Source organism: Amblyomma maculatum, unplaced genomic scaffold (assembly GCF_055883805.1).
Source record: "Amblyomma maculatum isolate TAMU_Amacu unplaced genomic scaffold, ASM5588380v1 scaffold_13, whole genome shotgun sequence".
Taxonomy (NCBI): domain Eukaryota; kingdom Metazoa; phylum Arthropoda; class Arachnida; order Ixodida; family Ixodidae; genus Amblyomma; species Amblyomma maculatum.
In genome coordinates, this window is record NW_028146738.1 from 3,275,094 (window position 1) to 3,300,517 (window position 25,424).

Consider the following 25,424-nt stretch of genomic DNA (forward strand, 5'->3'; position numbering starts at 1 on the left):
TCTAATTCTTCCTTCCTTCTTTTTCTTTTTTTTTCTTATTTCTTTGGACAGGCACGGCAAAATGGTGAGACTGTGGCCAATGTAGCTCTCACTACAAAAAGCTTAAGCACAAAAATTTCTACGCTGTGTTAGAGAAGGTAAGAAAGGTTAGATTTCATTGCTGTTATACTTGCGATAGAGTTATAATTAGAGCTGCGTTATCCTGAACAAGCTCCAATACAATGCAAAGGGTGGCATGATGAGGGTTCCAAATAGGGGCAGCATTGGAATTTGGGAAGAACAAGTTTTATAGGGAATTAAGTTTAAAAGGGCTGGGACATTGCTGAAGTTTCGGAGTAAATAACCTAACTTCTGGTTAGTGCTGCTAATAATTAGTTCGATGTGCGGCTTACAGGTTAGTGACGGGGATATAAGTGCACCCAAAAACCAGTAGGATGTTAGGGATTGAATCGGAATACGGTTCAGAGTATAGGAAGAAATAGTACATTTTTGTCTGTAAACTCATTAAAGTGCACTTAACAGGGTTTAATTGCATTTGCCACTTATTGCACCAAAGAGTGACATTATACAGGTCAGCCTGAAGGCAGTGTTGGTCTTCTTCAGTATTATATCATGATATAAACCTGCGCTGCCCTGCCATGCCCTACCCTGCCCTCTACCTACCTATCAACCAGTCTCTGTCTATCTGTATATTATATATATATATATATATTGTGAGCCTTCCGGGGATGTTCTTTAATTTGTACATGCCATGATCTTCCTCTTTCATTTGTACATACCATCATCATCGTCCCGTGGCGCCACCTCCGGCACGCGCCTGGGTTTTGTCATCGGATTAAAACGCTAGACAAGGCATCGCTGGCCTTGCCGTCACGACCTTGCTGTCTCAACCTAGCCTTCTATCACAAGATATATATATATATATATATATATATATATATATATATATATATATATATATATATATATATATATATTGCAAGGAAGATTATACAGCGCCGACACAAACGATGATGAAGACTGCTGGGTTCCTGGCCGATCAGCTGGCACACGCACGGGAAGCTCGGTCTGTCTTTTTCGGACGAGATTGTGCTTCGCTCTACGATCGTCTTGTGTCACCGGTCACCATCTCCTGTCCTCCGATCAACCCCTAATAAACCCCTCTGCATTTGATGGAGGTGCCAGGGTACGACTTTTACACAGTGCACAGTCAGTTGCCCTATTGTCTGGAAACATGGGGTGGTACATATAAAACATACCTAGATCCTGTTTCTCGCCTTCAAAAACGAGCCATTCGTATAATAACTTATTCAAATAGTACATACCCCAGTAAGCCACTCTTTCAGCAGCTTCGCATCCTACTGCTATCAATGGCATATAAACTGAAGATAGCTGAAATAGCAAACATTGTAATAAAATCTAACCCCTGCCCCTTAGTTTATTTAGATTACCAAAGAAACAAACAAGATCTGCAAATAACAGCCTAACAAATAACAACCACCTTGTTATAATATGTACGGCCGGAGACTTCTACAATATTGTGGAGCCCATGTGTGGAATGAAGTCCCAAATGAAGTTATAACTTTCCGGCATCCTTAAAACACTAATTTCCACGGGAATGTCGGAATGAATTATATTGTGTGTGCTAATTTTGAAGTTTTTCATTACGAGGTCTGGAGTAACATAGTACTTGTTTTGTATTTGCACCCATAACTAGCCGTAAAGGCTATGGGTCCATTCAACCAACTGTTCGTGTAGTTTCTCTGAACAATATTAAAGAAAAAAACAAATAAAAAAAATTATTAATTTCACTACATCAATTGAAACGTTAGCTGCAGCCAAAACAATGTGCAGCCACGTTATGTGCTTGTCTTGGTAGCATCAATGCGTGGTAGGCATGCTTGCTATACATGTTATCAGTGCCACTCAGAGCACGAGGATTAACAAGGCGATTATATTGTAAGATTTAGTGTATTACTGGCTTTATTCTGCCTCACACAGTTTAACAATCATTGTTAAATGAAATAGTGACAAATGAGTAAGACAAATGTTTGAACGTTTGCTGTAGTGTGATAGCAAAGCCTTTCTTACAGGCATGTTGAATTTTGAAGATTCTCCGAATTCCCTTTCCTTACCTGGGCCTATAAGAAATTGCCAACACCGCAAAGCTGGCTTTTGCCTTGCTGGCATTCCTAAGTGCAGGCATCAGATCACTTCACACTGCTAAACGTAGGGGCTGCCATTTGTTTTTATTTTTGTTTTCAGATTTTCACCCTGTCCGAGTGCTTTGAAAGTGCCCGGCAGGATAGCCACGTCTTTCTCTAACCTTGCTCCATTTGTAGCAGAGCTGTTATCCTCTCCATGGGGGCACACCACATGCCTATCCATGTGCTGCAGGCAATGCATGCTGTGGAAATATCTGGCCACCTTTGCTCCACAATGATGAGCATTAACCGATGCAACACTGTGCCGGTTCAAAATGTGCCGCCAGAGCTTTCTTAAGCCACAAAACAGAGGCAGCATTTTGTACACAGTCGGTCATCGGTAGCGTGTTGCACGCGAGATACGTGCAGTCAAGAACATGGTCAGAGCTTGGCCGTTACTTAGGGTCACCGCAGTTTCCTATCAATGAGAAAGTTCAGTCTTTACAGATATACATGCAAAGCAGTTCACCATATGTGGCTTCTCTCACACTTTTTTTACATTCAGTTCTATGGGAAACCAACCAAGTGGTATCACACTGCTCATATTACAGTAAAACCTTGTTAATCCGTAGTTGGCCGGAACTCAGAAAAAGTATGTACTAAACGGTACTATGGCTTAACAGGAGTAGCATCAAATTATCCACTTACCAGCCAAAAAACAAGTGGAAATAGGCAGTAGGTTTAAAAAAAATGCAGCTTTTATTTTGCACTGCAAAGTTGGTAATCTTAGTCTGATGCCGCGGTGCTCCAGCAGCGACAACAGCAGTTATACATTCAACCTTCCATTGAAATCACACGACGATTACTGCCGAGCAATCCAAAGGTTCAAACATGGATAATGCTATGGCTAGGACAGGCAGGCACACAAGCTGCGCGAACAACCGAAGTGCGGAGCGAATCAAGCGAGCACCACCTGCTAACGCGGCCGTTGCCTTACTGCGTATTATGCAGGAGTAACCTGTATGTTTCAGGTTAAAGAACACACCACACCTTTCAGCACAGTTTCAGTGTCGCATTATAAGCATGAAGTCCCTACATCACAACCAGAAAATCACAAGTGATGATTGGGCTGTGGATCTGCTGGCAGTGCTTTTCCTATAAGCATCAGGCAGACTAATATTATGAACCTTCAGTGGATACTGGAAAATCGTGATCAATTTCGCTTAATGTAATGAGAAGAGGAAATAACTGCATGAGTGTGAATGAAAGTGTCCCAGGATCAACCCTATCGCATGGCGCCGGCGCGATCTCCTGACACCTCGATCAGCGATGGCGCCCCTGGCAGCCGCTCTTGTCTTGGGCGGCAGTTTCATGACCGTTAGAGTATTGAAGGACTCTGCCGTGGCACACTACTGCGTGTGGCCAGTGCATACGTGCTCACTTGTCCCGATGCAATAGGTCTATATACTGACTTCCAGCATGTGCGCCATCTATGGAGTCAAGGGGATCTGGGTATGAGCAGTGGAACGTGCGGTGGCAGATAACTGATTGCTGTACATTTAAACTTTCTGTGATGAAGGTTGACGGTGGACATAATGAAGATGCCATCCATTAACACAAGATTGTGGGCCCTCCTGTAACAGGGTTACTGACACTGCTTTCACTTCTTTGGTCCAAAAGGGAGATAAGATTGGCAGGACCCTCTTTAACAACATGGGCTGGAAGGTCACATTGCTTATTTATGCGACATTGATGTTGGTGTAAGTGAGAAGGGGAGAAAGCAGGTGGATACTGATTCATCCCAACAGAGTAAAGTGAAGCCTAACATGGAAAAATGAGGGAACGTGTGCAACGAAGCGGAATGCTTGTGACACATGGACGCATGTTCGTGCATCAGGCATCGCTCGGACAAATACCAGGGGTTATACCCTCGAGAAACATGCAAGTTAATACGGGCAGTGCACTCTACATCTCAAGACACTTTACGCTGCACAGTGCTAAATGAGAGAGCAGAGTGCCCTTGCAGATAAGAAATTGGCAACTATATAAAATATTTAAAAAGAAATATGTGCACTTCCAGGTCTAAAGTTCAGAATACTGCTTTCTAATATAGCAGAACACAAAAAAATGACTAAAGTTTGATATCGTCCCATTAATAGGAGACTGCATATCAATAAACATCAGATACAACAGAAAATGGCTTCGGCACAGTGCCAGAACAAAGCCTAATTTGAAAGTTGCATACATATTTACATCATGTTTTTGTTATGTGATGCCTTGCTTGTAGCTATCTTAAAACAATTACTCAAATAAAGATACCTACAAAACACGTATGTCAACCTGTATGCATATCATTTACACAATACGTTCTGTGACGAAGAAATCACTGCCCGCAAAGCTACAGACGGCTCTCGAAGTTTATTCTGCGAACGTACTCTCACTCGAGTGCACTTATGTTATATTGTTTAACAAATTCAGAGTGCACTTTTCGTGAGAGACACTCCCCACAAGTGCACTTTAGTTTACGGGCTTAAATGGGCTATTACTAAACATGACTGGAACCAGTATTTCGAAAAGCATCAGCTCTCAGTGAAACTAAAATCCCCACAACCATAAATATGTAGCCTATTCTGAATTTCAAAATGCCACACTCAATACTTCTATGTGCTCCTCTGATCACTTTTTCAGTTGCACGATATTCATTTTTGAATTTTTAAACATTATTTTTTTTCCTATATTCAGCTTCAAACCTTTGTAATCCACTTCCTTTTTTCATATTTTACACCTTGGTACTACCCAAGCTGTGTTTGATTAGCTACTTTTCTTCTTTTCGCTCTTCTTGTGCGAGTACTTACAACGTATTCTCTTCTCATTCACCTTTCATACTTTTCTTTTGCATACCCCTCCCAAAATATCTCACGTGCATCAGGTTAGCAGTTAAGGTAAAAATGAAGTAACTAAGCCATGTGCAGACCAGTTCAAAATTAAACCCCTACCTGGTGGTATTGTAAGACCAGTTGAACCACATCGTAGCTGGCCACTCAATTATGCAGTCCATCTGGTATATGGGCCCTTCGTAAAGGTTCTTCACCACCTTCCTGTACACATCACTGAGCACAAATGTTGCTTTTTCATCACACAGGGGTGCCTGTTGTGCCGTAAGATACCAGTCATGACTCTCCTCCTCATCCGAGATGAGCAACGACAGCTGGAGCTCCAGCTGCGATGGTGTTCTGCACAAGCAACAAGAAATCACAGCACAAAATTGAGTGAGGAGCAATGTCAAACCGGTCAGCCAAACTGTCAGCCTTTCTAGGGACACCAAAGAAAGACTGAAGCTGCAGCTGACAAACAGATTGCTGTCATAGAAAGCAGTGATGAGTTAAGCTAGGTAATGTGAAAAAAGAGAGACAGTGGCATCACCTGCCAAAACCACTTTTTACAAGAAACTAAGATCACATTACTGCAGTTTTTTTCATTCCAGATCTCTGATGCAAGGTCACTGCATCATTTCCAAATGATGATAGGGATCACAAGCTTGGATCCCGTGGCAGAAAAGAAAAAAAAGTGTTCAAATTTTAAGCATAATTTAAGAAGGAAAGAAGCCAACAGTCGGCGAGGCCAAGGAAAGCATTGGGAATTGTACTTTGTCTTTCTATTTTTTAATTTTTACTTGGGTAATCACAGAAATAACGCATCCTCCGAATAACGCGTCCGGTGCTCGGACGCGATATTCGGAGGTCGAGGGTTCGGTTCTCACCATCGGCACATTGTTTTTTCTTCTACTTTCAGTTTAATTATCTTTCCCCTGAACAGATTCCATTACTAACTTCTGTGATTACCCAAGTAAAAATTAAAAAATAGAAAGACATAAAGTACAATCCCCAATGCTTTCCTTGGCCTCGCCGACTGTTGGCTTCTTTCCTTCATGTATTATAACGAGCACCCTCATTTCCCCTTCATTTATGTGCTTGTAGCTTACGGGGGTCTCTGTTCTAGCAGTCTTGAAGCCATTGGTAGCATAAGAGGGTTCTAGCACAGCTTTTGTCCTCGCTCTTGATCACGTTCTACGTGACACTGGCGGTAACACAGGACGTTCCACGTCCGCCGCTATGGTTGAGGGTGGCGCTAGTGAACACTCTCAAGGTTCGTATATAGACAACATTAATAATCAAGAAAGTAGCAGGGGGGACAGCGGCCGATGTAGCTCAGTTGGAAGAGCACCGGAAGCAATATTCAGAGGTTGTGGGTTCGGTTCCCACCATCGGCACGTTTTTTCTTCTACTTTCAGTTTAATTATCTTTCCCCTAAACAGATTCCATTACTAATTTCTTTGATTACCCAAGCATAATTTAAGTTACACAAAACTCTATAACATCAATTTCTTTTTTTTATTTTGCAATGAGTACAAAACAAATTTGGCGAGCTGCCCTGAATGCCAAAATAATAACTGTCAAGAAAACAACCTGACCATAGCTAATACTCATTTTCAACAGCACAAGAGGCACCTGTACACATGGACTTCACCAGACGGTCTGATCAGGAATCAGACTGATTATATTCTTTGCAGGCAGAGATGGAGAAGTGCTACACAAGCAGTAAAAACAAGGCCAGGGGCCGATTGTGGCACTGATCATCAGCTTCTTGTTGCCAAATTTAAGCTTCGATTCAGGAAAACACAGAAAACTAGAAGGCCTTTCAGGTATGATCTGGATCAAATTTCATCAGAATATGCTGTGGAAGTGAGGAATCGATTTCAAGAATTAGATCTAGAAGACAGAGAGCCTGAAGAGATGTGGACTGATGTTTGTGATATAATACAAGAAGTTGCTACTAAGGTAGTTCCAAAGCAAAAGAAATGCAAGAAAGCAAACTGGTTATCTGAAGAGGCTTAGCAAATAGCTGAGGAAAGGAGGATGGCAAAAGTTATGGAGCAAAGAGAAAGATACAAGGTTCTCAATGCAGATTTTCAGAAAATAGCAAGAAGAGATAAGAATGCCTTCCTGAACATACAGTGCCAAGCAGTTGATAACAACAACCAATTGAGGAACACAAGAGCTCTGTATAAGACAATCAAAGATATTAAAGGAAGCTTGTGCGCTAAGCTGGGCGTGATAATGGAAAAAGAAGGCAGGGACCTCACTGAAGCCTCAGAGATAAAGAAAAGGTGGCAGGAATACACAGAAGAACTGTACAAGAAGGACCCGGACGTGCAAACACAACATAAGACTGTTGTGATTACTGATCTCGAGCTGGGCATCCTGAAGAGTGAAGTTGAATGGGCCTTAGCCAGCCTTGCTAAGAATAAAGCTAGCAGAATTGATGGCATTCCAGCTGAGTTGCTTCAAAACCTCAACCATGACGACGCTGTTAACATTCTGTATACATTATGTCAACAAATTTGGAGAACCCTGCAGTGGCCACATAATTGGAGGTCAGTTTACATCCCCATTCCAAAGAAAGGCAGTGCCAATGATTGTTCCAACTAGTGCACGATCGCACTTATTTCGCATGCTAGCAAGGTGATGTTGAAAATTCTCCAAGGTAGGCTGCAGCAGTATGTGGATCGCAAGCTTCCGGACATGCAAGCTGAGTTTCGCAAGGGCAGAGGAACTAGAAACCACATTGCCAACCTTAGCTGGATCATGGATAAAGCAAGAGAGTTCCGGAAACCCATCTACTTCTGCTTTATTGATTATGCGAAATCGTTTGACTGCGTAGATCACAGCAGATTGTGGCAAGCTCTCCAATAGATGGGAGTTCCAATTCACCTCATCTGTCTCCTCAGGAAGCTATATGAAGGGCAAGGGGCAATAGTCAGAACTGGGCATGGTCTTACTGATTGGTTTCCGATTGAGAAAGGAGTGAGAGAAGGCTGCATACTGTCGCCCTGCCTATTTAACCTATATGCCGAGTGCATCATGATGAAGGCCAAGTCTGGACGAGTCTTCAGCTGGAGTGAAGATTGCTCGGAAATGTATCAACAACCTTAGATATGCGAATGATACCACTTTAATGGCAGAAAGTGAAGTGGAACTCAAAAGACTTCTGATGTGCGTACAAGAAGAGAGTGAGAAGTTAGGGCTTAAACTGCACATTATAAAGACAAAGATTATGGCGTCTTGCCCTACCAAGTAATGGAGCATCAAGGGAGAAGTGGAAGCTGTGACAGATTTTCTCTTCTTGGGCTCCAAGATTACCCCGGAAGGAGACTGCAGCCATGAAATTAGGAGATGCCTGCTTCTGGGAAAGAGAGCCTAGTAAAGAGCAGAGACATTACACTGCCAACCAAGATCTGTATAACTCGTGCTATGGTCTTTCCAGTTGTGATGTATGGATGCGAGAGTTGGACTGTGAAGAAGGTTGACCGCCGAAGAATTGACGCGTTTGAATTGTGGTGCTGGCGAAGACTCTTGAGAGTTCTTTGGACGGACAGAAGATCAAATCAGTCAATATTGTTGACCATAAACCCTGACTGCTCATTGGAGGGTCAAATTCTAATGTTGCAGCTCAGCTACTTTGGTCATCTGATGAGAGGAGAGGAATCGCTGGAGAAAGATTTGATTTTGGGAAAGGTTGAGGGTCACCGGAAAAGGGGTAGGCAGTGAACGCGATGGTTAGATGGCATCTTCGAGGCGCTGCAGATGAAGTTATGTCATGTTAGGAAGATAGAGGGAGACCGGAAAGCGTGGCGTGATATGGTCCATAGGGTCACTAAGAGTCGGACAAGACAGAACGACTGAACTGCACTGATAACAAGAGCCTTGATGCTGTGTAAAAGCAGAAAGCTCTTTAAAAAAATAACAGCGCGAACAATGGGGATGAAGGCTAGAGAAACACAGCACAAGTATCCCCGTTGTTCGCTCTATTACTTTTTTTTTTAAATATATCACTAACTCGCCCGCCTATCTATTGTGCAGAATGATCACCACGAGCATGAGCAGCAGAAATATTCTTTTTAAAAGTGTCCTTATCTCCGTTCTCAGCCATGTCTGGACACTGCAAACTAATATGCATTCAACATGGTCGCAGATATTAAATATATTTGCCAGTGCTTGGCAGAACAATGGCAGTGAAAGCTGGATCAGTTTGGAAATTGAGCACCGGTACAAGAACTGTTATAATGCGTGCATCATTGTAACAGCACCACATGGCATGCAACTGAATAGCTCGTGTACTGTACATAGTGGATTACAAGTAAGCCTATATACTGTATATGAAAAGCCCTAAAAACATGACAGCTCACACAAAGTCAGGCCAAACTCTCCTCCTCTCTTATTTACTCTTAGCATGCCTTGAACAATGTCATCATCCTCATCATCAGTCGGAATATACCAAGTGCAGGGACACTTGGTATATACCACAGCAGCGGACATGGAATGTTATGCGTTAGCATGATTGTCACATAGAAGGTCAACTAGCGGGAATGGGAGCTTGTAATAACTGTCTTGTACAACCTATGATAATGTCCTCATTAAGCTAACCAGCAAACAAAATGCAGAATAACTAAAGATCTCTCCTGTGCTCTTTCGCATCAATTACAGTGACTGAGGTAATGATTCCTCCCACATTTCCGGAAGTAGAATTGCACCTAAAATGATTGAGGAAACCGAGCACATCACATCAACAATTACGAGCCATTACAATTACAAGCCGACACATCTTATAGCATGATTTTACTGGTGTGCAAAAAAAAACACTGAAAGAACAATGTCTACCTGTTCTAAATGCAAAATCGCTTCTCCTGTAGAGCCTTGCATGGGTGTTTCTTATATGAACTGAAGCTACAGGCAATTTTCAAAGATAAGAACTGCAGGCATACAGAGGAAAGAACCTTAAATCTCCTCACCTGTAAAAGAGCTCTATGCACGTTACACTGCGCTAGAAAAACAGCTACTTTTTAAATTTAGGCACACCTCAACAGAAAGGTTCTTCAGAAGATCACTCTTAGGCAAGTCTGCGTTCACATCTCCACTGTATGGATTTTGAAAACAAAGAAACAGATAAGGTGTTTAGCTCCAGTCCTCATGACTTCAATACTTTTCTTGAGATGCCCGTATGTGGCATTCGTATATACAGCGAGGTTGACTTCAGACATGGTAGTTGTGGAAAAGAACACACACAAGACTGGGTACAGGATGAGTGCGAGCACGACAAATTTTCCCTCCCTGTCGGCATTCATCAGATGTAGGTCTTACTTCCTGAAGAAATGAACCACAGCTACCATTCGTGTTGCATCCTTGCCAAAGAAGGCTTGACAACAGGTCTCGACAGAGCATCTATGCCTTAATGGCCCCTCTGCTGGTTTTCGATATCTATTTTTGTAGCCACTCTTTGATTCACCTCCTTGACTCAAGAAGTCAGATACGTGAAAAAAAATAAAAATTTCCAAGTTTATGCTTCAGAATTACTGCTCCTGTAATTTATTTGTGTCAGGTGTCCTTGACACAGTTGTTATGCATGCAGTGAGATGGGATACAAAGGCTCACGTTCAGACAATACTTTTTTTTTTCTTGCAATGCAACGCAAAGCTAGCTTGAACAGTTTTGCGCATGTAATAACGTTTTTCAGTCACTGGGACTCGTCGCAACGTTTCGACGAAGTGGATCACTTGAAAGACGCGGGCGAGCTGCACATACACGAAGAAAAATTTGGAACATTCAACGGATTACACTCTTAACCCCAAAACTTGTCATCATTCCAAAGTGGCACGTGCCTCCAAGAAAGAACAAATGCCTGCCAGTTTATGCAATGGAATTAGACCTAATTAAGCTAACCACCACTGCAGTTTGACAGAACAGCAGACGACAGTCATGAAGATGCACGCGATCAGGCCACACAAGCCTGATCATGCATTCAGCAAATCGTCGAAGTGTCCAGAACAGCATCATGTTGTAGAAAGATATTCATGGCTGAAAACCATACCACATGAATGAACATAGCCATCAACAGTAAAGCGACCTGTGCTGCATAAGCGAACTGGGCCGAGTGCTTCGACCGACTATCGGTAGCCACGAGACGTACCCGACATAGCGCCAGCATGCGAACGCGATGGTGTGCGGGAATGTAGGTAGTCATCAGGAAAAAAAAACAACGCTAGACCGTATGCAGCAAGACAACTTACGTAACAATGAATTCATTACAGCACACAGCTTGCGGGAAGCAACAAACTCATTACGTGCACAACTGCCGTCATTTTCGTTGTGACACGTAAATGGAATGCGCAAACGTGCACACGTAGCGCAGCACCTTTCGCGCGCAAGGTGCACGCGCAACACGCTGTGGAATGGCTGAGGTAACCGTCCTTGGAACAATTCGTATGACGTAATGATCACGGCAACAAAACAACAAGCAAGAAAACAGTCACCAGCACTGCAAGACGCAAGAAATTTGCTGTAAACGCTGGTTTTGGTTTTGAAGGCAGCCATAAAATGTTCTCTTCGTTAAACCGTTTTTCGCGGCATTGCAAACAAGGCTGCTGGGATATAATGCAGGATGAACATGCAATTTCGAGAAATGCACGAAACTTTTTGAGGCGCAGTTGTTTCAGCCTTTCGTGACACGACTATGTGTGCAACGGAATACTGCTGCGACACTGGCACCTCATTCAATTCATATGTGCGATCCAAATTTTGGATCAGCTGCAGTGCATTGTTCCGGAGAGTTCTCTAGAGAACACGGAAGCGTTTACCGCAAATAATGTCATTTAAGGACAGTGACTGGAAATGACTGTGCTCTGTATTAATTGTAGCGCTGCTTGATAGTAGCACTGAAGTAAATATGTATGGCGCAAAAAACATTACTGCTATAATAATTCATTTATTTCACCATATATATGATAGGAGCTCCTGAGTAAAAATCTTGTATGGAACTCAAAATGGTGCATTGTAGATAATGACTGCATGTGTTGTGTGCATGTTAAGTGGACTAAATGATCGCTGTTAACTGGGGCACTCATGTTGGTTAGAAGTTTACGAAAAAAATTCATCTACGGAAGCCCTCCAATGAATGCAGTTATTCATCCTAAATTAGTGTGCCTTGCTCAGAACAGCTGTTACAGTTCATGGAATGGTAATGGTGTCGGTGACAAGACTGATCAGCCTGCTCAAGAAAATGGTGTGACACCAATGACAACAGTGACTCATTCTATTTTAGTGCTTTCAGGCATTGTACATTCCCCATTGTTCTGAACCCCAAGGCATGCTGCTAAGCTTGTTGCGTAGGGCACTCAGCTACTATAGGGCAGGGAATCTGGGTTTGATCCTGGCCAAATGCAGTGCGAACCTGTATGTATGATATCGGTGCACATGAAAGAACCTCAGTTAGTTAAAATTATTCGGAGCCCTTCACTGCGGCATGTCCCTCATAGCTTGGGTTGCTAAGGGCAATAACTAAGTCCCATAATCGGGCCAACTCGTTGCCAGCTTTATGGGTATCTCACCGGAAGATCTACTGTGCACACCTTCAGTAGGGACATTACTAGTACTATACTATACTATACCCAGTACTATACTAGTACTATACACATACAGCAGAGCCTAACTTATAAATTTTGAAAAAAATACTCATGAAAGGCCCCTATCAGAAAACAAATCAGTAAAGCTTATGTACCGTCTTTGCCAAAAGTAACCAGGCTGCTCCGAAAGCTGGCGGAGCAAGCACGCGGCCGTGTGGCGGCATTGCGCTCGCTGTGGCTTATCGGTGCTCGTCAGCTCCGAGGGTACAATAGCTGACGTAACTTCGCACCCTCACTCTCGCCCGTTGGATGATAAAAACTAGGCGCGTATGATGTGTGGGCTGCGGTTTTACGTGTGCGAAGCCTGGTTGTGCCCAGCGAGGGCGCTCAGTATAGCGATGGGGCTATTCGCTCTTCTTGGCAACTGCGGGAAACAGAAAAACAGGTGATAGTAGACACGGTGAGCTCTTGTTCGTTTCTAGGACGAATATGTGCTAGGTTTGCCAGACAGTGTCGCCCTGAAATAAGGGTTCCGCGAGCGGGAAAGCAATCATGTGCATATAATGGGTAAGCGCGAGGAAGGTTTTATTTTAGTTTACTTAAACCAAAACTTACCTACAAGCAAGTGCAAAAATTTGTTACAATCAATCATTGCACATATTTTAAACAGTCACCCCGAGAGCTAACACAATTTCGCAAGCCTAAAAGAGAGATAAGGTGGCTTGAAAGGGTTCACAAGCTTTTCCTAGTTACGACCTGTAATGTGGCACTACGCAAGGCACCTTGAAAAAAGCATATTGAAATTTCGAGGTGCGATGTACAGGCGCATGGAACACACAGGAAAGCGCAATTCTGCTGGTGCGTTTCAGCAGCGGATTACAGAACACAAGCACGTATAATTATACAGCGAGAAACGGGACATATTATCTGCTTCAGGGCAGTTGCCATGAAGAGCGAATAGCCCCGTCGCTATACTGAGCGCCCTCGCTGGGCTCTACCAAGCTTCGCACACGTGAAACCGCAGCCGACACATCATACGCGCCTAGTTTTTATCATCCAACGGATGAGAGTGAGGGTGCGAAGTTACGTCAGCTATTGTACCCTCGGAGCTGACAAGCACCGATAAGCCACAGCGAGCGCAACGCCGCCACACGGCCGCGCGCTTGCTCCGCCAGCCTTCGGAGCAGCCTGGTTACTTTTGGCAAAGACGGTACTGTGGAAATCCTACTATACATCATCATTTTGCTAGCATGTTAGCACTCATGGGACAAGAATGCGCAGCTGGTAGTTCCAAGTTGTCGAATATTATATAACGTTGGTATTGTTGCTGTAAAATTTGATCAGGCAGGAAGGCAAGTGCAGCTATACATTGTGCCTCATCACATTTTTATATCAGGTGCTTTTTTGTTACATGGTGTACAGCTCCAGCAGTGCAGGCCAGAGCAGGTGGAACCACACTGATCGAGTGTTTTATTCAGTCAGGTTTCACCGAAGGGGACATTTTGGAAAAGGGTGCAAGTTAGAGAATTTGTGGGCCCTGCTCTGCCACACTATCCATGTGTGTGGCTGCTCAAGTTAGTGATGAAGCACACTGAACCAAGAGTGCAGGACAAATCGCAAAGGTAGGAAGACAGCTATCGACAAAGTGCATGTTTCTGGAGCATGATTAAATGCATATGAAATGAGCAAACACAAAAATAAAACAAAATCAAGACCAAGAGTGCAACAGAGACCTGTCTTTTATGTATCAAGCTGGGCAATGTTCAGGTAAAAGAAAGGAATTGAAGGTTTGGTAATGCAAGATGCCCTTTGCATTGCCCTCAACAGCGACCTGTTTCAAAAATGTGATGTACGCTGAGGTACTACTTCAATTCATGGACATGAAAAATTTCCCCGGTATGCATTATTACATATGAAGACTGAGGTGGTATCATGCATTAACAAATGTTTGGTTTCTTTGTTGTGCCACGAGATTGATTATCTTTATTCATGATTGGCAATTGTCCGTGTTTTACTCTCGGTAGTCATCAGTTTTTTTTTTTTGTGAATTTCCTCTTTGCTATGCATTTAGTGTGGTCACATAGTAAATGGCTTTGGTTAGTATCATTTGGCACCAGGCGCATTGCTTAAGATGCTTTGGCTAAGCGAGTGACTTTGTTTAGCCTTCCTTACTTGCCTAACTTTGACCGGCTGACAAGCAGGAGAGTGTGCAGAACTGTTGACATGTCAGGATTGGCTGCGTGTTATTCTCTCGACTTGTTTTATTTTCGTCTGTGTTGTGTGCCCATTGCAACGGTAGTCTTTAGCATGAGCAGGATTTCCGATGCAGTATTGCTGATGTTCACAGTGCTTAGCCAGAATTTAAAGCATACAGGAAAGTGAAGGAAGAAAGCTGTCCATCAGCAGTGTGGTAGATGCATCTCATGTCCTTATCGACAATCTGATACTCTTCATCAAGGGCTTGAAAAAAAGTCTTATGGAAGTCTTGAAAGCTGCAATATTATTGTAAAGTGGTGTGAAATTGTAAAAGGCTTAAATGTAAAAAAAGGCTCACTGGCCCTTTATGATGAGATGCCCTGGCATATCCAGTTTTGCATATCTTCTGTTGGTGTGCAGTACTAGACTTCATTTCATTAAATACCCTAAAAGAGATAGTAAAATTATGGGACATTAAACCATACAAACCCAATAGTAAAATTAAAAAATACATACCCATAGTTTCAGGAAAGCTTTTACATCTGCGACGAAGTGATGTGAGCAAGTGATTAGAGCAACATTGTCTGGAACGCCATTCCGGACTGCATACAGATATTGCACAATGTTGGTGAGGAGCATGTCTGGAACCTTACTTTCCTAAGGTTGTTTCGCTTTTGCTGTTTGCTTACAATATAAACAAGATGGAGATAGCACCCAAATATATCTAGACTTCCAGATTTGTTATAAGGTGGAAGGTGGAACAAGTCCTCCCGACTTGTTGCTGTCGGCTGAAGAAATTTAGTCATAGGGCACTTGCCCTCCAGTGCCAGCTCATGGTAGGTGCTAACACTGAGCTGTAAGGAAAAAGCTGCCAAAGGCTCAACAGCTTGATACTTGCAGAACACGCCTCGGTAGCCTGCCCAGTAGCTGCATGCTTAGAGGTCAGCTGGTACCAGGTAGCTTACATTACTGGTGGATTTGGGCATATGGTACGCTGTAACTTCATTCTGAAGCATGCTTTATTTAGAGATTTCAGGCACGCAATGGAGCAGATGCTCGAGACCTTACTTTATGGGATAATTCTCTATGTCGTACATATGTCTCGATCAGCAGTTGATCTTGAAAATACGTGCTACTAGTTATGTGTCACAAATTCAACCAGTTGTACGCGTATGAAACATTAGGCTTATATCTTTCAATGTTCTGACTGTTGCCTTGATGATGAATCCTGTATGGTACATAGCATGGAGTCATCAATTATTACATTATTAGTACGTATCTATACTAATAATGTTTTGAATGACGGCGCCTCAACCTTGCGAACATAGCCTGAATTGGTGTGTCTCTAGGAATCTCTTGTATCTCTAGCTCTAGGAAGGGCTAGAGCACAGGACCTCCTTTGCTTGTTCTATTTGCTCTATTTAATTTGCATACAGTATAGGCATATAACGTAAATGGCATATTTGTGAGGGCATTATGATAATCATGGATAATTAGACAACTTATCTGATTATCCACACCTGAGAATGGACTTTTTTTCCAACAAATTTAAATCCTTAGAATCACAAACGACTGGTTAAAAATACGCTATTTTTGCTAAGCGTCTTTCACAGGTGTCACACATCTCACACATGTATTGCAGTTTGACTGCTTGCTAATCATTCAACCAAAAACAGTGGAATAAGCCTTGCATATAAGTTATGATTTCGCTGCACACATACCGAATTATGTTTCAGTAAATTGAGAGCATGCCATTTCCTTTGTCATTTTGTGAACTGCAAATTTCTCGTCTCTGTTCGCTGTGGCAGTTTCTGGCCGTGAATCTATGCGGTGAATCTAGATGAGGCTATATTATCGGCTTCATGGTAGCAAGGCTCTTCCATGTGGTGTATTATAGCTGAAATTGACAAAAAGATAACACATAGCTTTTGGCAAGAATTTTCGTCATGAGCGCACGGAGGCTCGGCAGCAGTAGCAGGCGGATAGATGGATGGATTAGAGGAGCGTCCCCTTTGAAACCGGGTGGTAGCAGTAGCTGTCATGCTCATTTTTCTCCCTATATCTTAATTATTGATTTAGATTGGTTAACTAAACCATCATTCTATTTATTAAATTTTTGTTTCTACATTACTAATATTACGTCACTTCTCTGCTTTTAAGCCACCAATCTTCCAGATTCACCCGGCCACTGATATCTAAACCCCAGAGCTTCAGGAACAGTAACTGCACCTGAATCAACTTCCGGATGGATATCATTACATTCGAGTATATTATGGTCAATTGTTTCACTGGAGTTACCACATACAGCACATGTGTCATCTTCATTGTTAAATTTCTTTTTGTAGCTGCGTGTTCTAAGGCACCCAGATCTAGCTTCAAAAAGTAGGCACTGCCTCTTGAGTTATCAAAGAAAGCTTCCTTCCTGATCTGCATTTTCCACTGTTGGTATAATTCCACGCTGTTTCTTTTCCATCGAATTTATCTAATTTTTACTTCTTTGTTTTTCACTTGTTGCTTAATGCTCTTTATTTCTCAGTCCTTGTGACTAGCATACTTACTAGTTATAATGTGAAATCACCTAATGAAGCACTCAACATTTACACTGTTCCAGTATTAATGTTTTGAATGTGTGGCTTCATGCTTTCTTTTTTTTTTATCTTTCTGCAGGTCATTCCCTCAGACATGTGTCAGCAGATGGTCATCTTGGTTTCCCGTGCCTGTTTGAGAGTACCGGTTGGGTTCAGTGACTGTGGAGTCCCTTTCCACAGGCAATTGTAGCGAGCCCAAGTGCAGTAAATAACATATTTTAATGCAGTAGCATCAAAGGCCCTGTTATACAGAAAATCTGGTAATGGCATTGTTAGTTAAAAATCACGGGCATGGCTCTGGCTGGTGGACAACTGTCCAGTGGACAACTGCCAAGCCCATGGTTATATTCAGAAAAGCAAGTAAAGGGCAATCTGATTTAGTGTTGTTTCAAGCACGCTGGGTTTTCTAAGCGAGAAGATGCTGGTTCGCCCAATGAAGAGAGTGACGATTGCAATGACTTGTCTAATACAGATAGTATATTAGACAATGAAGGGGAAGCACTCTGTGTGCGGATGAACGACATCGCTGAAGACGACGGTAGCTGCAATTTCATGGACTACATGAATGCAGAATGTGATGTGCAAATGTCGTATGCGGACTTCGAAAGAGATCACTGACAGAGGACATTCCAACGACGATGATCCTGATGCTGAACCTGCCCGTGCACAGGTTTTAGCTGCGGTCGTAGAGTCGCTAAACGTCGTGCGCAGTTTTGTGGAGTGTAGTGGTGGTAACAGTGATATGCTGTGCAATTTGTCAACTGGAGGACATGACACGGTGCCGCAAACTACGGTGCCAAGCAGTCGCGCATCGATGACTACCTCAAGTGAACATCTAAATAAAGGGGCTGTATTGATGAACCAAGGTATCGTGCAATTGTTTTTCATTTTTCGTCCATTTTTGATAATTCGACACCCCGGTTAATTCTAATGTTTTTCGCGGTCCCAAGGACTTCGAATTAACAAGGTTTTAGTGTACATTAGGACGTGTTTGTATGGCTAAAAATGGATTCAGTCTTGTGCTGATGGTCGACAGGAAAAGAGCGATAGTTGGGTGCAGTTATAAGATTTATGTGCTGTGACTGGGGATAATAAAGTGTATGAAAAAGTTAGCTGTGGTTTAGCTTGTGGTTAAACCTGGAGTTACATGAGAGTAATCTGCATGGCAATGCTTAGGGTTGGCCAGAAAGTAAAGACATTTCTTTTGCACTAAACAGTTTACTCTATGGTTTAACCTTTATGCTAGAAGGGAATCACTTCACATATGAGCACCCCTTTTGTCTCATCGTTGACCATTCTCATTCGTGCGTAGAAGACTTCTAGCAGTATGACATCATCTCTGCATCGAACTCTGGGGCACACCGCTGTCACAAAGTTCGAATCAACCTTTTGCCCTTGCAACTCGTTGTTGTTCGACTCTACCAACTACTAAGTTATGTGTCTCTTCTTCTCTGCTTCTGGCTCTTTTTCATCTTTTCTAATTCTTCCTTCCTTCTTTTTCTTTTTTTTTCTTATTTCTTTGGACAGGCACGGCAAAATGGTGAGACTGTGGCCAATGTAGCTCTCACTACAAAAAGCTTAAGCACAAAAATTTCTACGCTGTGTTAGAGAAGGTAAGAAAGGTTAGATTTCATTGCTGTTATACTTGCGATAGAGTTATAATTAGAGCTGCGTTATCCTGAACAAGCTCCAATACAATGCAAAGGGTGGCATGATGAGGGTTCCAAATAGGGGCAGCATTGGAATTTGGGAAGAACAAGTTTTATAGGGAATTAAGTTTAAAAGGGCTGGGACATTGCTGAAGTTTCGGAGTAAATAACCTAACTTCTGGTTAGTGCTGCTAATAATTAGTTCGATGTGCAGCTTACAGGTCAGTGACGGGGATATAAGTGCACCCAAAAACCAGTAGGATGTTAGGGATTGAATCGGAATACGGTTCAGAGTATAGGAAGAAATAGTACATTTTTGTCTGTAAACTCATTAAAGTGCACTTAACAGGGTTTAATTGCATTTGCCACTTATTGCACCAAAGAGTGACATTATACAGGTCAGCCTGAAGGCAGTGTTGGTCTTCTTCAGTATTATATCATGATATAAACCTGCGCTGCCCTGCCATGCCCTACCCTGCCCTCTACCTACCTATCAACCAGTCTCTGTCTATCTGTATATATATATATATATATATATATATATATTGTGAGCCTTCCGGGGATGTTCTTTAATTTGTACATGCCATGATCTTCCTCTTTCATTTGTACATACCATCATCATCGTCCCGTGGCGCCACCTCCGGCACGCGCCTGGGTTTTGTCATCGGATTAAAACGCTAGACAAGGCATCGCTGGCCTTGCCGTCACGACCTTGCTGTCTCAACCTAGCCTTCTATCACAAGATATATATATATATATATATATATATATATATATATATATATATATTGCAAGGAAGATTATACAGCGCCGACACAAACGATGATGAAGACTGCTGGGTTCCTGGCCGATCAGCTGGCACACGCACGGGAAGCTCGGTCTGTCTTTTTCGGACGAGATTGTGCTTCGCTCTACGATCGTCTTGTGTCACCGGTCACCATCTCCTGTCCTCCGATCAACCCCTAATAAACCCCTCTGCATTTGATGGAGGTGCCAGGGTACGACTTTTACACAGTGCACAGTCAGTTGCCCTATTGTCTGGAAACATGGGGTGGTACATATAAAACATACCTAGATCCTGTTTCTCGCCTTCAAAAACGAGCCATTCGTATAATAACTTATTCAAATAGTACATACCCCAGTAAGCCACTCCTTCAGCAGCTTCGCATCCTACTGCTATCAATGGCATATAAACTGAAGATAGCTGAAATAGCAAACATTGTAATAAAATCTAACCCCTGCCCCTTAGTTTATTTAGATTACCAAAGAAACAAACAAGATCTGCAAATAACAGCCTAACAAATAACAACCACCTTGTTATAATATGTACGGCCGGAGACTTCTACAATATTGTGGAGCCCATGTGTGGAATGAAGTCCCAAATGAAGTTATAACTTTCCGGCATCCTTAAAACACTAATTTCCACGGGAATGTCGGAATGAATTATATTGTGTGTGCTAATTTTGAAGTTTTTCATTACGAGGTCTGGAGTAACATAGTACTTGTTTTGTATTTGCACCCATAACTAGCCGTAAAGGCTATGGGTCCATTCAACCAACTGTTCGTGTAGTTTCTCTGAACAATATTAAAGAAAAAAACAAATAAAAAAAATTATTAATTTCACTACATCAATTGAAACGTTAGCTGCAGCCAAAACAATGTGCAGCCACGTTATGTGCTTGTCTTGGTAGCATCAATGCGTGGTAGGCATGCTTGCTATACATGTTATCAGTGCCACTCAGAGCACGAGGATTAACAAGGCGATTATATTGTAAGATTTAGTGTATTACTGGCTTTATTCTGCCTCACACAGTTTAACAATCATTGTTAAATGAAATAGTGACAAATGAGTAAGACAAATGTTTGAACGTTTGCTGTAGTGTGATAGCAAAGCCTTTCTTACAGGCATGTTGAATTTTGAAGATTCTCCGAATTCCCTTTCCTTACCTGGGCCTATAAGAAATTGCCAACACCGCAAAGCTGGCTTTTGCCTTGCTGGCATTCCTAAGTGCAGGCATCAGATCACTTCACACTGCTAAACGTAGGGGCTGCCATTTGTTTTTATTTTTGTTTTCAGATTTTCACCCTGTCCGAGTGCTTTGAAAGTGCCCGGCAGGATAGCCACGTCTTTCTCTAACCTTGCTCCATTTGTAGCAGAGCTGTTATCCTCTCCATGGGGGCACACCACATGCCTATCCATGTGCTGCAGGCAATGCATGAATGCATGCTGTGGAAATATCTGGCCACCTTTGCTCCACAATGATGAGCATTAACCGATGCAACACTGTGCCGGTTCAAAATGTGCCGCCAGAGCTTTCTTAAGCCACAAAACAGAGGCAGCATTTTGTACACAGTCGGTCATCGGTAGCGTGTTGCACGCGAGATACGTGCAAGTCAAGAACATGGTCAGAACTTGGCCGTTACTTAGGGTCACCGCAGTTTCCTATCAATGAGAAAGTTCAGTCTTTACAGATATACATGCAAAGCAGTTCACCATATGTGGCTTCTCTCACACTTTTTTTACATTCAGTTCTATGGGAAACCAACCAAGTGGTATCACACTGCTCATATTACAGTAAAACCTTGTTAATCCGTAGTTGGCCGGAACTCAGAAAAAGTATGTACTAAACGGTACTATGGCTTAACAGGAGTAGCGTCAAATTATCCACTTACCAGCCAAAAAACAAGTGGAAATAGGCAGTAGGTTTAAAAAAAAATGCAGCTTTTATTTTGCACTGCAAAGTTGGTAATCTTAGTCTGATGCCGCGGTGCTCCAGCAGCGACAACAGCAGTTATACATTCAACCTTCCATTGAAATCACACGACGATTACTGCCGAGCAATCCAAAGGTTCAAACATGGATAATGCTATGGCTAGGACAGGCAGGCACACAAGCTGCGCGAACAACCGAAGTGCGGAGCGAATCAAGCGAGCACCACCTGCTAACGCGGCCGTTGCCTTACTGCGTATTATGCAGGAGTAACCTGTATGTTTCAGGTTAAAGAACACACCACACCTTTCAGCACAGTTTCAGTGTCGCATTATAAGCATGAAGTCCCTACATCACAACCAGAAAATCACAAGTGATGATTGGGCTGTGGATCTGCTGGCAGTGCTTTTCCTATAAGCATCAGGCAGACTAATATTATGAACCTTCAGTGGATACTGGAAAATCGTGATCAATTTCGCTTAATGTAATGAGAAGAGGAAATAACTGCATGAGTGTGAATGAAAGTGTCCCAGGATCAACCCTATCGCATGGCGCCGGCGCGATCTCCTGACACCTCAATCAGCGATGGCGCCCCTGGCAGCCGCTCTTGTCTTGGGCGGCAGTTTCATGACCGTTAGAGTATTGAAGGACTCTGCCGTGGCACACTACTGCGTGTGGCCAGTGCATACGTGCTCACTTGTCCCGATGCAACAGGTCTATATACTGACTTCCAGCATGTGCGCCATCTATGGAGTCAAGGGGATCTGCGTATGAGCAGTGGAACGTGCGGTGGCAGATGATAACTGATTGCTGTACATTTAAACTTTCTGTGATGAAGGTTGACGGTGGACATAATGAAGATGCCATCCATTAACACAAGATTGTGGGCCCTCCTGTAACAGGGTTACTGACACTGCTTTCACTTCTTTGGTCCAAAAGGGAGATAAGATTGGCAGGACCCTCTTTAACAACATGGGCTGGAAGGTCACATTGCTTATTTATGCGACATTGATGTTGGTGTAAGTGAGAAGGGGAGAAAGCAGGTGGATACTGATTCATCCCAACAGAGTAAAGTGACGCCTAACATGGAAAAATGAGGGAACGTGTGCAACGAAGCGGAATGCTTGTGACACATGGACGCATGTTCGTGCATCAGGCATCGCTCGGACAAATACCAGGGGTTATACCCTCGAGAAACATGCAAGTTAATACGGGCAGTGCACTCTACATCTCAAGACACTTTACGCTGCACAGTGCTAAATGAGAGAGCAGAGTGCCCTTGCAGATAAGAAATTGGCAACTATATAAAATATTTAAAAAGAAATATGTGCACTTCCAGGTCTAAAGTTCAGAATACTGCTTTCTAATATAGCAGAACACAAAAAAATGACTAAAGTTTGATATCGTCCCATTAATAGGAGACTGCATATCAATAAACATCAGATACAACAGAAAATGGATTCGGCACAGTGCCAGAACAAAGCCTAATTTGAAAGTTGCATACATATTTACATCACGTTTTTGTTATGTGATGCCTTGCTTGTAGCTATCTTAAAACAATTACTCAAATAAAGATACCTACAAAACACGTATGTCAACCTGTATGCATATCATTTACACAATACGTTCTGTGACGAAGAAATCACTGCCCGCAAAGCTACAGACGGCTCTCGAAGTTTATTCTGCGAACGTACTCTCACTCGAGTGCACTTATGTTATATTGTTTAACAAATTCAGAGTGCACTTTTCGTGAGAGACACTCCCCACAAGTGCACTTTAGTTTACGGGCTTAAATGGGCTATTACTAAACATGACTGGAACCAGCATTTCGAAAAGCATCAGCTCTCAGTGAAACTAAAATCCCCACAACCATAAATATGTAGCCTATTCTGAATTTCAAAATGCCACACGCAATACTTCTATGTGCTCCTCTGATCACTTTTTCAGTTGCACGATATTCATTTTTGAATTTTTAAACATTATTTTTTTTCCTATATTCAGCTTCAAACCTTTGTAATCCACTTCCTTTTTTCATATTTTACACCTTGGTACTACCCAAGCTGTGTTTGATTAGCTACTTTTCTTCTTTTCGCTCTTCTTGTGCGAGTACTTACAACGTATTCTCTTCTCATTCACCTTTCATACTTTTCTTTTGCATACCCCTCCCAAAATATCTCACGTGCATCAGGTTAGCAGTTAAGGTAAAAATGAAGTAACTAAGCCATGTGCAGACCAGTTCAAAATTAAACCCCTACCTGGTGGTATTGTAAGACCAGTTGAACCACATCGTAGCTGGCCACTGCAGTCCATCTGGTATATGGGCCCTTCGTAAAGGTTCTTCACCACCTTCCTGTACACATCACTGAGCACAAATGTTGCTTTTTCATCACACAGGGGTGCCTGTTGTGCCGTAAGATACCAGTCATGACTCTCCTCCTCATCCGAGATGAGCAACGACAGCTGGAGCTCCAGCTGCGATGGTGTTCTGCACAAGCAACAAGAAATCACAGCACAAAATTGAGTGAGGAGCAATGTCAAACCGGTCAGCCAAACTGTCAGCCTTTCTAGGGACACCAAAGAAAGACTGAAGCTGCAGCTGACAAACAGATTGCTGTCATAGAAAGCAGTGATGAGTTAAGCTAGGTAATGTGAAAAAAGAGAGACAGTGGCATCACCTGCCAAAACCACTTTTTACAAGAAACTAAGATCACATTACTGCAGTTTTTTTCATTCCAGATCTCTGATGCAAGGTCACTGCATCATTTCCAAATGATGATAGGGATCACAAGCTTGGATCCCGTGGCAGAAAAGAAAAAAAAGTGTTCAAATTTTAAGCATAATTTAAGAAGGAAAGAAGCCAACAGTCGGCGAGGCCAAGGAAAGCATTGGGAATTGTACTTTGTCTTTCTATTTTTTAATTTTTACTTGGGTAATCACAGAAATAACGCATCCTCCGAATAACGCGTCCGGTGCTCGGACGCGATATTCGGAGGTCGAGGGTTCGGTTCTCACCATCGGCACATTGTTTTTTCTTCTACTTTCAGTTTAATTATCTTTCCCCTGAACAGATTCCATCACTAACTTCTGTGATTACCCAAGTAAAAATTAAAAAATAGAAAGACATAAAGTACAATCCCCAATGCTTTCCTTGGCCTCGCCGACTGTTGGCTTCTTTCCTTCATGTATTATAACGAGCACCCTCATTTCCCCTTCATTTATGTGCTTGTAGCTTACGGGGGTCTCTGTTCTAGCAGTCTTGAAGCCATTGGTAGCATAAGAGGGTTCTAGCACAGCTTTTGTCCTCGCTCTTGATCACGTTCTACGTGACACTGGCGGTAACACAGGACGTTCCACGTCCGCCGCTATGGTTGAGGGTGGCGCTGGTGAACACTCTCAAGGTTCGTATATAGACAACATTAATAATCAAGAAAGTAGCAGGGGGGACAGCGGCCGATGTAGCTCAGTTGGAAGAGCACCGGAAGCAATATTCGGAGGTTGTGGGTTCGGTTCCCACCATCGGCACGTTTTTTCTTCTACTTTCAGTTTAATTATCTTTCCCCTAAACAGATTCCATTACTAATTTCTTTGATTACCCAAGCATAATTTAAGTTACACAAAACTCTATAACATCAATTTCTTTTTTTTATTTTGCCATGAGTACAAAACAAATTTGGCGAGCTG

General features: G+C 42.6%; 1 protein-coding gene across 2 annotated transcripts in view; it reads right to left on the reverse strand.

The window, feature by feature from the left end:
* Positions 1-5,248: 5,248 nt before the first annotated feature.
* LOC146172109 (uncharacterized) overlaps positions 5,249-25,424 on the reverse strand; it is a 224,921-nt gene continuing 204,745 nt past the window's right edge. The window contains exons 5-6 of one of the 2 annotated variants that reach the window (XR_014702432.1): positions 23,999-24,228; positions 5,249-5,377 (exon numbers count right to left, since the gene is read on the reverse strand). Coding sequence is in view for 1 of the 2 variants with exons in the window: in XM_084585729.1 (XP_084441855.1) it covers positions 24,083-24,228 (146 nt within the window). In the remaining variant the exon portion in view is untranslated. Of the gene's footprint in view, positions 5,378-23,321; positions 24,229-25,424 lie in introns of those variants that run through there. The other variant, XM_084585729.1, reaches the window with a different exon arrangement.